Source organism: Symphalangus syndactylus, chromosome 16, assembly GCF_028878055.3.
Source record: "Symphalangus syndactylus isolate Jambi chromosome 16, NHGRI_mSymSyn1-v2.1_pri, whole genome shotgun sequence".
Lineage (NCBI taxonomy): Eukaryota > Metazoa > Chordata > Mammalia > Primates > Hylobatidae > Symphalangus > Symphalangus syndactylus.
Genome location: NC_072438.2, coordinates 52,821,908 through 52,834,904, shown reverse-complemented (window position 1 = coordinate 52,834,904; position 12,997 = coordinate 52,821,908). Strand labels below are relative to the sequence as shown.

Here is a 12,997-nt window from a genome sequence, read left to right as displayed (position 1 = left end):
TTATTTTCTCTACCACTCATAGGAAGTCAAGACTGTTTTGACACCATGGTGTAAGACATTTTAATTTCTGTAATCCAGGTTTTTCCAGACTTGATATTTTAAATATATATCCAAAGACTTCAATAAAGTAATACACTCAAAATATACTTAAGCCTACTAAATGTCATTTTAAAATGGAAAATCAATTTGTGTGGGTTATATTTCTTTTTCATTCCACTTCATTGACAACTGAACATTCAACAAACTGTATAACAGCGTAGTTTACTCTACCCCCACCCAGATAATATATAAAAAAAATTTATTTTGTTTATAAATCAAATCTTCACCTTCTTATATGGGTCTAAATCACAAGTAAAACAGCTTCCACAAGCTTTGATTTTTTTTTAATTTAGCCTGTTTTATTATTTCCCAGTCTTACATATCTGTAGATAGTGAAATTGAAGACATTCAGGAGACTTACATAAAAGAATTGTAGAATAAGCTACTGAATTCTGTATCAATTGATCTGATAAAGTATTTATTATAGTCTATATAACATATTATCTTGTTATACTTTATATGTTATATATATATTTTTAACATAGTAAGCATTTTAGTTACATGCCACTCATTTATCATTAAGCAAATGTTTCTGAGCCTGCTCTGAGCCAGGAACTATGCTAGGAGCTCTGCAATACACAGTCTGTGCCTTCAAAGAGCCTACAATGAAGTGAAAGGAAAACAAAAGTGAAAAAGATACATACATGTTTAATTATAGAGGCAAGCCCCAGGGTCCTGCAGAAAAGCATGAAATGGCAACTAAGTACAGGCAGTAGAAAGTGTTGTCTCGGTCGATGTGACTCACAGCTGAATCAGTTTTAGCCTGGTTATGGTAAGGAGGTAACCAGGGGACAATGTGGAGTTAATTATCAGTTCTGACTGAATTGTGTTACCAGTCACAGGTTAGGGGGTACAAGTGAGTATACAGATTTCAGCAAGAAGTGAAAGTGGCTGGAAGCTGAGTGCACTTCTGCACATTTTTTTCTTTTAATTACCTGTGGGACGTGTAGGTAGAGAAGTCAAGTGAGATTTAGTGGTTAAGAATTCCGGAGAGATATTTTGTCAGTTATTCACGCATAGCTTTCAAAAGCCATGAGAATTACTTACAATTAATAGAAAATAGTGTCAGTTTGCCTGCATGATGATCCCCAGTCTCCTTCCCACTGATCCCATTCTCAACTGGTAACATTACCTTTCTTTTAAAATCGACTTCTGGAACACAGTGTATGTTTTTGGCTATACCTGGCCTTATTCTCAAAAATGTTATGAAGTGGCCTATCTAGGTGCCTTAAAGTAGAAATATATCATGAGATGAGGCAATAGGAATTAGGCAGTCAGAACTATCCAAACTTTTCTAGTTCTCAAAAGAAACAAAAATTGTATAGGAACATGAGCATTAAAAAATTCATTTATGGAAATGAGTACTGTTTTTAATCACTAACACAAAAGGTTTCATTGGACTATTTTTCTTCAGGTTCTGAGTGTAAGCTAAAGGTTACGTTAAATAAAGCAAAATCAGTCATGTGGCCCAAGGATTCAGCCTGCTGATGGTCTGGCTTGATCCGAAGCCGCATGATATTCGAAAAGGTCTCTATAGCACAATTTCTCCCAACACAGTTATTTTTAATAGAAGTCAATAGTGAATAGGGCCATGTAATACCTCCTGGATATCATTTAGCTAGGGTATGGATATTCTTTGGTACTATCACTATCAAATCTGTGTCTTATAAAGAATATTAATAATATATATTATGTAGACTTCACCTATAGACTCTGCTTTAGAAGATCTTAGAATTGTAGGTCAGCTATGAATTCAACAGCATGTTTTTCTCCATCAACATGGTTTTAATTTTAAACAAAGAGAAACAGTTTGTTTTACTATAGATTTGCAGTTATTACTTTTAAATGGATTCAGGGGAGTTATTTTCCCCTTTAAAATAAGACTTTGTAAAATTCTGAGCCAGAAAAGCTTTGCTGTGCTGAGACTAGGAATTGAGAAGATGCAGCACCGTAGGAATGCCCTGCCCTTCATTCAGTGAATTGGTAAGAAATTACAGGTGCCAGCCACTGGGTTCTTAACTAAAAATGGTACTTATAGCTGTTGTATTTTGCTTACTTGGTCCTGAAAATGGTAGTTTCCAAGTTACGAGAGAGCACTTTGAAGCCAAAACCATTACCTTTTTAAGTTCTGAGCCCTACTCTGAAGTTTACGCCGATTCAGAGATTGAAGCCATACTTTAAACAATGAAGAAAATAAGGTGGATTTTGTTATTTATAGCTGTCAATAAAAATTATAAACATAACTTGGAACGAGTTTTAACACTGCTTATTAAAGAGTCCACAGTGTTAGCATAAAACAAAAGATGCCAACAGACAAATATGCAGGGTTGATACTTGGCTGGTATGTGCTGCTGCTTGATTTTTACAGTCAACATCAGTTCTGATTGGTCAGAGTATCTGTTCAGATTGGTTAGTCTCTCTGCTTTAGAGTTTTTCAGAGATTTTGTACCTGCATTTCCTGAGCATATATGTGCAATTGAAGGATATTCAAGTGAGGGGCAAGAAAATATTCGTTAAAATTAGTATAGGGTTTCTAGCTGGAGACTCCTGTTGCAAAAAAAGACATTTACATTTTATGTTTCTTTGTCTACATGCCTAAATCCTACACCATAGTTCCTCACCCAACATAAATGTCCTGCTTCCATCAAACTTTCCTTGAGTTCTTCAACAAAATATTTGTCTTATTCTACCTAAAACATAATAAATTATATTGCCTTTACATCTTGTACACCAGTAATCACTGTCTGGCTTGTAATAGTTATGATTTGCACTCCTCTAGGAGAATATATGTTTCTCAATGTGGTTAGAATAATTTATTCGTCCATTTGTTTATTACAACAGTTTGATATACCTTTAGTATCATTATCTTCTTTTGTCAAGTTACAAGCTGAAGAAAAATATTAAGGAACTTTCTCAAGGCCCAGATTCTTTATATGTGCAATCTGATATCATTTTAAATGAGGTTTCAGTTTGGTTCAAATAATAATATAAACACTGTATGTTATATACATTATAAGTTGAAAAGCCCTTTTTGATGATTGACCTAGAGATATAAACCTCAACAAGAATATTTTAGGAAAAAGCATACTCCATGTCTCAAACAGCTTCCTCAGACCAAAAAGCATATGGCATGGTGTTTAAAAGCAGAGGTTTAGAAGTCAGATACATCTAAGTTTGAGAGCTTTTTCAGCCATTTAATAGGCACAGACCCGGTCAAGTCACAAAACATTTTTAGCCTTCATTTTTGAACTTATATCATGGGGTTAATAAGGGAACTTCCTATCCCGTAGTGAGGTTTGTCAGAGATGTCACCTCGGCTAACAATCAACCTGACACATTCTAGTGCTCAAAAAGTGTTCGCTGTAATTTCCTTATCAGTTTTTCACTAGGATATTATCCCTCTGTTTGTAACACGGGAACTAAATGCATCATTACTGAAGAAGAGATGTTTTGTAGTTTTTACAAAGTTACAAATGGTGATCTCTCGTCCTTCCTTCTTTCATAATTAAGCCAGATCTGGAAGAATGTCAGCAGGGGAAAAAGGAGAGGAAGAAACTCAGGCCAGTGAAAGATGGGTAATCCATGACTGTATTTAGAATCTTCTGGGCGTTCAGAGCTCCTTTTTAAACTCATTTGAACACTTTGAGAGCTCTTAATTAAAACAACTAAGAGTCAAAATATGATTGTAGACCAATTTGTCCTCTATATCTGTTGCTTTACACCCTGCTCACTATTTTGGAAAATTCACTGCTGTCTCAATTTACTTTGTATTCAAGTAACTAACAATATATTTATATTAGTAAAGAAACAGATAAGTACTATTTATATTTTCATTTTATTAAATAAATTATATATTATTTCACTGATGTATTATGCTGCTAACTTGTGGAAGGCTTCATGCTAAGTGCTAAGATTTCAAAGGTGAACAAGACAGAAGCAGCACCAGCCTTCATTGAATGAGAAAGCAAGATGTCAATCGAATAATCACATGACTAAGAAATAACACATTTTGAAAAACGTCATAATGGAAACAAATTAGAGTGTTATGAATGAGCATATATGGGAGCAAAGAGATGTTTAGTTAGAGTGACCTTAAGAAAGTCCTTTCTTAGGAATGGCATTTAAACCAAGACCAAAATAAGAGAAGGAATTGGTGTTCATGTGAAAAATGGGGTGGGGAGATGGTATTCCAGGTTTTCAAAACTGAGGTGTTCTGGGCTGGGGAAATATCATGGCTAAAAGCATGGCACCAAAGCAAGGAAGTATTTTGAAAACTGAGGTTATTTCAGAGGAGCCAGTAAGTAATGAGCAAAAGAAAGAAGCCATTGTAAAAAAAAAGTTGTTTTCATTCTAAGTTCCATGAAATATTATTTAAGGGATGTAAGCATAGAAGTTAAATGATCCCATTTATGTCTTAAAAAAAGATCCCTGTGGCCATAATGTGTCTAATGGTTGGACAAAGTCAAGCCAAGCTAGACAGACACAAAGTCCAGGCAGGAGATAATAGTGGCTCAGACAAGAGTTTGTGATAGTAGAACTAGAGATTATAAAGTGAAACGGGATGAGCTAAGCAAAAATCCAAGACTTTGTGTCTTATTCTCCTTCCATGTTTCTAGTATTTGTTGCACTGCCATCTTCATAAGGTTACAATTTCCCAACATCTGAGTAAAGCATTGCTATATAACTTTGACGTGAGGTGGGAGGGAATCCTGTTCCTAAGCTAGAAATGTGGGATCATTCATTGTAGATTATCATTCCTCTTGTTAAAATATTTCTACATTTCAGTTATTCATTCAGTCATTCATTTGACAAATGCTTGACTGACTCGTGAGAAAAGTTATATTGTTTTTTAAAGTTGCATTTTTCTATTGGTTATTTTCCATGTCAACCCACAACCAAAAAGATTCTCCAGGAAAGTGGTACCACTAATTTTACTGGGGGTTTTCTCACCCTAATGGATTTGGAATTTAATAAACAACTTTATTTATTTTCCTAATTTCTGTTTTTTTCTAATGCATGATGATCTGTGTTAGGATACTTTCCTTCAGAATTTGAAGTGGACTTTAGAAAATGTTAAGTAGCAGACTCAACCCACACTCTGTTAATTTTTGTATTTTTCAATAGAAAAAAGAAAAGGCTTCCGTTATGATACAGAACAACGCTTATGCAGTGGCTGTTGCCAATTATGCCCCGAATCTTTCAAAAGATCCAGTTCTCTCCACCATCTCCAAGAGTGCAACCACGCCAGAACCCAACAAGAAGCCAGAAAACAAGCCAGCTGAAGCCAAGAAAACTTTTAACAGTGTTAGCAAAATTGACAGAATGTCCAGAATAGTTTTTCCAGTTTTGTTTGGTACATTTAATTTAGTTTACTGGGCTACATATTTAAACAGAGAACCTGTATTAGGGGTCAGTCCTTGAATTGAGACCCATGTTATCTTTGGGATGTATAGCAACATTAAATTTGGTTTGTTTTGCTATGTACAGTCTGACTAATAACTGCTAATTTGTGATCCAACATGTACAGTATGTATATAGTGACATAGCTTACCAGTAGACCTTTAATGGAGACATGCATTTGCTAACTCATGGAACTGCAGACAGAAAGCACTCCATGCCAAAACAGCCATTGCCTTTTTAAAAGATTTACCCTAGGACCTGATTTAAAGTGAATTTCAGATGACCTGATTAATTTCCTATTCTTCTAATAGAGATGAAAATGGGGATCCTGTACAACCCTTTGTGGACCTTTTTGGTTTAGCTCTTAAGTAGGGGTATTTTCTACTGTTGCTTAATTATGATGGAAGATAACATCATTGTCATTCCTAGATGAATCCTTTGAAGTAACAAACATTGTATCTGACATCAGCTCCGTTCATGAGTGCTCAGAGTCCCTGTTAATGTAATTGGAAGCTTGGCACACATAAGAAAAACTAGAGATTTGAAATCAGCTATGAATTACTCTATATAGTATCTATAGCCATGTACATATTACAGCATGACAAGCTCAAATAATTATGAGTCAGCCTGACAGGATGTTAATTATGCCTACGATTTAATAACTATTGAAATGTCATGGTCATTACATTTTTAGCTTCAGAGTTTATTTGAAAGTAATAATTGAAATCCTACAATTCATTTTAATCATTGGAAACTACCTTAATTTAAAAAAAAAAGAAAATAAATGTGTCTTAACCTTTCCAGGTATGTGTTGTATTGAAATTGATCAGCTAAATTTTACTGGTGCTGGAGACTGGAAAAGGCATCCAGTTTGGTTGCTGTGGAGCAACATGCATATTGGATTAGAAAATTGTGCCAAATACTCCCACTGATGAGAATTCATAGGTGCCCCACACTACGACAAGCACTTATATGATTCTCCTCTTTTCCTGTTTACTGCAAATTCTGCCTTAAGGTTTCTTTTCAAGACTCAGAAGCCACTAATTATAAAGGAAAGGGCAGTTAATTGGCACATATTTCTCTTGTGAAAGCAGTTCTTTCAGATAAGAATTAATGTAAATCTGCTTTTGTAAATTGCAACTTTAAATTTCGCTGACTCAAATTTACAACAGCTTTGTATACCAGAAGAGGTTTTGGTAAGGGTTGAACATTTTTACACTGCAACTTTAACACATCACCAATAGATTGTGGATTATTTCATGTGCACAAACATAAACGCACACACGCACACACACACACAGCTAAATTAGAAACCACAATTTTAAATTTTATATAATTACTAGCTATTAATGGGTAAAATTCATTTTTCTTTTAATATTTTAAAATATTATTTATGCCCCTGAAATATGCTAATAAAAGTTAAAAATTGTGTATTATGCCTAGATTCAAAGTTTTTGGCAAACCTCAAATACTTTTGATTGACGTGTACATTAGCAGTTATTAGTTGACTTTTACTAAAACATGCACCTTTACGATGGTGTTTTTGTAGAAACATAAGTAGTCAAATAGTGACATTTATTGCAGTTTTGTACAGTATTTGAGTATAGTGCATAAATAGGTATGTTCATAAAATCAATAAAAGGAGTATCTATGGAAATAAGCAAAATCTCAGCAAAACTTGCTATTCCTTTGCCTCATTTAATTTTTTAAATTTTCTTTGTTTCCATGTGATTCTATTATATGCTTTGCATGATTGTATAAAACCAAGGTCACAAATGCAACTTATTAACGGAATTTGCCAAGAAGACAGCCTTGATATTAAAAATTCCCTCACAAGAGGTAATCCATAATCCTTAATAAAATAAAATTGTTACATGAGCCAATAAATGTATTTCTTTAATTCCCTTCCAGTAACACTTTCTTTGTCACCTAGTTTTAAAATGTGCACTTTATTCATACATTGAAATAGAAGATATCCTATTTTCTTATACATTTAAATATCGCATAGCTCTTCTGTATAGTTTAGGGATGTGTGCAATTGTATAAGAAAGTACACAATGCCAGAAGGCAAGCGATGAAATTGCTGTATATGGTATGCATTATTAGATACTTGAAGAATATTTTTCTTGTAAAGTCCACATTGCCCCCTCGATGTCTGACTATAAGTCTTAAATTTATAAATATGTGTATATGTAAAAACCGTTGTAAATAACAGTTTCTGTATGACCACAGAAAAGGCTCATCTATACTTTGGGCAAAGAGCTGCTACTATATTGATGGCACCCACATTATTAGCATTTATGGCAGATTGACCAAAAAACTTATCACTGTTATTCTTATTTTTAATTTCATGTGGTAAAATTTTATTTGAGTGCAATGACATTCTGGCAGTTCAGATTTTTCAGTGATGGGGATCAGAATTCTCTGTTATTTCTTTAAACTTTGATGTACTCTTTACATATTTCTTCTTCTTTTAATGTTTAAATAAATTAAAAGGAGCTTCTGCTCTTGTGGGGAGACTAGGATGCTCCATGGAAATTGCTTTTAAATTATAGAACAAGATTCTTAACAATTATTCTCCTTTCCATGAACCAATTTAAAAACAAATTTAAAAGGATATTAATTTATCCCAATAAGACCAATTCTTCAGAAAATACATTTTATATGTACTAACACTGATCTCTTTGGCCCATAAGATTATACCTATTTTGTGCAGTTGTACAATGACATAAAGAGTTATGGTATGTACAAAATGTAGATAAATACATGTACATATATAGAGATATAATCTCATTATTTTATAGCTACTACTCTGATTTCACTAATATTTATTCAAAAATATTTTTTACCTCCTCTGTCATGCCCTGTGATTGGTGTTAATATCATTCATGTCACACCCACTGAATTTAGTTGAAATTTTAAGTGCATCTCATTCTTATAATGACTTGAAATTAAAGACTATGTAAAACATGTATTAATTTAGTACTGGGAGTTCTTTAATGAGCTGTGATGCCACTAGTGTGCTAAGATGTTTCTCTTTTCTCCTGTTCATGTTCCTATGTGTTTGATTATAAAATGGAAGAAATATAACCATTTAATAATTTTTTTTTAATTTAGTGATTCTATTAAGTGCCAATCTTAATGTTGAGAAATCTTTTCAAGGATCTCTCTATTTTGACTTTATCTCAGGTTTGGAAAAGTGATCCCCTTGAGCTATGTTTCTAAATTTTTTTTCTTAAATAGTTCATAGTTTATTTTTCAAAACAACGCAGAATCTATTATTTTACTCTCATTATTTGGTAAGTATAATTAGCATTTATGTGGCTCTTTTTGAATTCCTGGTTGAGGGACAGAAACCCTGCCATGATATAATCATGGATTCTAGAAGAGCACCAAAGCTTTATAGGTACTTTTCTTTGGCATGGCCTGTCATCATTCCAGTGAAAGAAGAAAGGAAGTAGCTCAAGTCACCTTCTGAATTATCATGGTTCTTTGGCATCCATTAATACTTTGTTTAATGTATTCTATGCCTGATGCCCTCAGACACATGTCTGTGAAACACAGACATATTTATTAGTTACTTGGAAATATGAGTTTATGTTAATAGATTTCCTAAACAGATTGTTCTCATTATTAGTCTCCTGGCACACCAACATTCATCTGCATGTTTTTGAAGCAATGGACAAATCTTTTAACATATGAAAAGATTCAGAATTTTAAGGGGATCAGTACCTGACCCATTGCTACCCTATAGTGCCATTTATTTTCCTTTTAATTGAGGTGCCATAGGCACCTCGTGCTTCCCTTTTATTAATTTAAAGTATGCAGAAGTGGAAAATTTTAACTGGGGAGGGGAGCAGTTATCTTTGACATCTGCATGCTTGAGAAACATGGACACTATACCAAAACCACTTGTAACATTGTGGAGAAGACAAGTTATATTTTTATCTACTGAATTCATGCTTTAAAACTTAAAGTAAATATTTAACATAATTATTTAATATCCATAATATTTTGCTATTAAAATTTATATTAAAGATATTAATATTTTCCATCAGTATTTAAGAGCTCAGAATTACTGAAAAGAAGAAACCACAGGAAACGTGAGACTGTTGTTAATTAAACCAAGTGAAGCATTTTTCCCTTTTTAACTTCTGAGAAAGTAGATAAATTATACATATGTAGACACAAATATTTTAAGAGCCATTATTCTACTGTGGATAAATTATACAAATGTAGACACACAAATATTTTAAGAGTTGTTATTCTATCATAGTAAGCATCATAACTTAAATACTAAAGTAGAGAAAGTTCATGTGAAAGTCATTTGGAAAGGTAATAAATTATTCAATATCTACTTATAAATATTATATATCATAATTTTGTTTTTTTGCCAAAATTCTTAATTATCAACATATCTAGACCACTGTGTCTTCCATCTTATTAAGTTGAAATATTCTATTTTTGTTTGTTTATATATGAAGAAATACTTATACAGGTAATTATACATCCCACCTCAAACTAGTCGATGATGTATTTAATACATAGCATTACCTAATATTGCCAATAGGAAAGAACAATTTACAGGTTTATGTTTCAGCTTACAGTAATATTCCCAAAGATCTTTTAATAAGGTCTTAGCTGTGTGTGTCAGTGATGTATGTTTGTGAGTGTGTATGTGTGTAATTCCTAGGTATGTAAGGAATAATATTTTGAGAAATTCAGATAAATTTATGATATCTAAACAATTTGTTTTATTAATGGATCCTATCACAAATTCAGCTCTTATTAAACTAGCAATTAACTTGCACAATAGAATGCATTTTTCAGTAAATCCATAACAAACTTATTAATTAGAATTAGATTTGAGTTATGCATATGGTTAAAAATATCTTTTCTATGTTGGTGTAAACATTTCGAATGTATTTCTAGTTTTTTTTGAAAAAAGATTAAATTCAAAATGATCTTGCAATTCTGCTTCATGAGATAGATTAGAAACATCTTTGAATGCCAAGTTTCTCAATGGAGGCGTGTGTAAGCTCTTTTAAAAGTTAAATATCTGGTTATTTACAAATACAAAGTTATGTATATTCATTATTGGTTTGTTTCATACCTTACTTTTTGAATTGGAATGGTTCAGAGTACAATTCTTACAGACAGCCCATCACATACTAGTCAACGTTCTAAGTTTTTTATGCATATTAGTTCATTCAGTCCTCACAGCAGCCATCAGCACTGTGTGATTCTTCAAGCTCTGGAAATCTAGGTTTTCTGTATAGTACACCAACATACCAGTTTACATATATTATAGGAAAAGTAAACAAAACAAACAAAACAAAAACAAAAAAAAACAAAAAAACCCAAAAATCTGTATTTTTTTCTTTGCTTTAATTCAAATATATACTCATGCCTTTTGGGGAATATTCATTCAATAAGGGAGCCATTACATGGTTTTCTACACAACAAACAATAAGTAAAAAGCAAACACTAAACAATAAAACTGTACTGTACAGTAAGCAATACCCGTTTTTGTGATGCTATCTATTTACTAACTTTGGTACAATGCAGTTTCTGGGAATATACTGCAGTTTTCTTTTTTGGTTCACAAGTAATGATCATGTATTAAAAATGATTAATGTTGATTAAGCAAAAGTAAGCACTTCCTTCATTTCTTTTTTTTTCTAATTTTGCCAGTTTTATCAGTGGTTGGAGAGATGTGTTTTCATTTGCCATATTGTTGGTTTCATAAGATTTAATCCCTTTGGACTTCAAGGATTATGTATTGATTTCATCAAACATTTTATTGTAAGTTACTGTTTATAGAATGAGGCCTGAATTGATCCCAAGGGATGCCACTGGTGGGATTACAATTGTTGAATTAGCTAACTAGGTTTGAAAATGTCAGTTTTCCATGCTTCTTTTTAGAAGACTTTACCAAAACATGATGCCAAAAGGCCAACTATATTGCCTTGCCTATATAAACTATATTATTGGCTATACATGAATATTTCCAGCAAAGTTCATTTGTAAAAACAACTGATGCTAAGAAGGCAAGAGTTAGTTGCAGAATTACTTCAGAAATAGTACTGATAGATTTGTTCACAATTTACTTTTAACATATTCGACATAGTCATTGAAGCAATTGATTGTGCTTTAAAGTGACCAGAATGCGTAAAAAGGTGTAATGTATAATTAGAAAGACATAAGTAAAACTCAATTATTAAGCCACAATTTTCATGAATTAAACTTTACCATCCACAGATAAGTCCTTACTGCTTGTTAATCTTGGGTGCCTGCACTACACTTGATTTTAAAATTGTTGGTTTTCTATAAATTTTCAAGATTTTCCTGAGCAGATACAAATTCAGGTTTTGATGTGCTTCAAACTAAGGAACATCACCTTTCATGAAATGTTTCCAGTAGATGTGACGTGAGTGAAAACTTTACAAAATGTCATACTTATTGCTACATTTGAATAGAAAATAAAAGGAATAAAGTATTTTCCCTTTGCTACAAATTAATAATACAATCACATGCATAGAGAATGTGAGGAACCTCCAACACTAAACTTTGATATTCACATTATGTGAAATTTGAAATTTTCTGGGTGACATTATACTTATTGGTAGGTTTTTCTGGTTCATGAAAATAACTCAAGAACTAATAATATTTGTAATTGTGACCTTGTTGTAATTGGGAAAAGCCACTAGTTGATCATATGACCTTTATTGAATATGTCATGCTTGCTGTTTAAAAAATTCCTAACTAATCACATGCAAATTAATGCTAAACAACTTTTTTGTATTTATTAAAAATAATTTAAATATATTTGATCTGAAGATTGTGTTTTTTATACTTTGTTACATCTTTGCTTACAATAATTGAATTTATTGTGAATGTGGCTTTTATATATCGGGATATAAAATGATATTTTGTAATAGCGGTTTTAAAAGTTGTTAGTTTCTTAAACTTCTCTTTAAGATAAAAAGCTGTAGGGTGACAGGAAAAGCATAAACATACCCTGAAATCTGAGGAGGAATCATATATTGCTAATGTTCATCTCTTCAACACTTTAAGAAAGTGGAAAACACAAGCTCACCCAGAAAATTGGCTACCTGCTATTATATAAAAGTGTCACGTTTACATGAAACTATTAAATAAATAGTATTTTCCTTTCTTTAAGGTAGATTTAAGTTCACCATTCTCTCTGTAAACTCCTATATCTTGTAGTTTTCTTGTTTGACCTATTTTCTAAATTTAATGCAATATTATTTAAAAGAGTTCCTCTTTTGATTATTTCTATTATTGTTAATAGTACTGAAATAAAACGTTTTTAAATGCCAAAAAGGTATTAAAAACAAGACAATTTTTGTCATCATGGTTTTTCATATAATAGTGCTCAACCCTAGCCAAAATTTTAAATTAACTGAGAAGTTTTTTAAAAAATGGGCAAATCAGAATCTTGAGGGACAAGGGGCTATGAAAAAAATTTAAAAGC

The 12,997-nt window shown here is 32.3% G+C and overlaps 1 protein-coding gene across 6 annotated transcripts in view; it reads left to right on the top strand.

Annotated features, from left to right (window-relative positions):
• The window catches only part of GABRA2 (gamma-aminobutyric acid type A receptor subunit alpha2), a 148,609-nt gene extending 136,271 nt beyond the window's left edge, over positions 1–12,338 (top strand). For 5 of the 6 annotated variants that reach the window (XM_055245716.2, XM_055245718.2, XM_055245714.2 and 2 more), the window contains one exon: positions 5,224–12,338. In XM_055245716.2, coding sequence (XP_055101691.1) covers positions 5,224–5,520 — 297 coding nt within the window. In that variant the 3' untranslated portion in view covers positions 5,521–12,338. Of the gene's footprint in view, positions 1–392; positions 396–5,223 lie in introns of all 6 variants that reach the window. The other variant, XM_063619487.1, reaches the window with a different exon arrangement.
• The last annotated feature ends 659 nt before the right edge of the window (positions 12,339–12,997 follow it).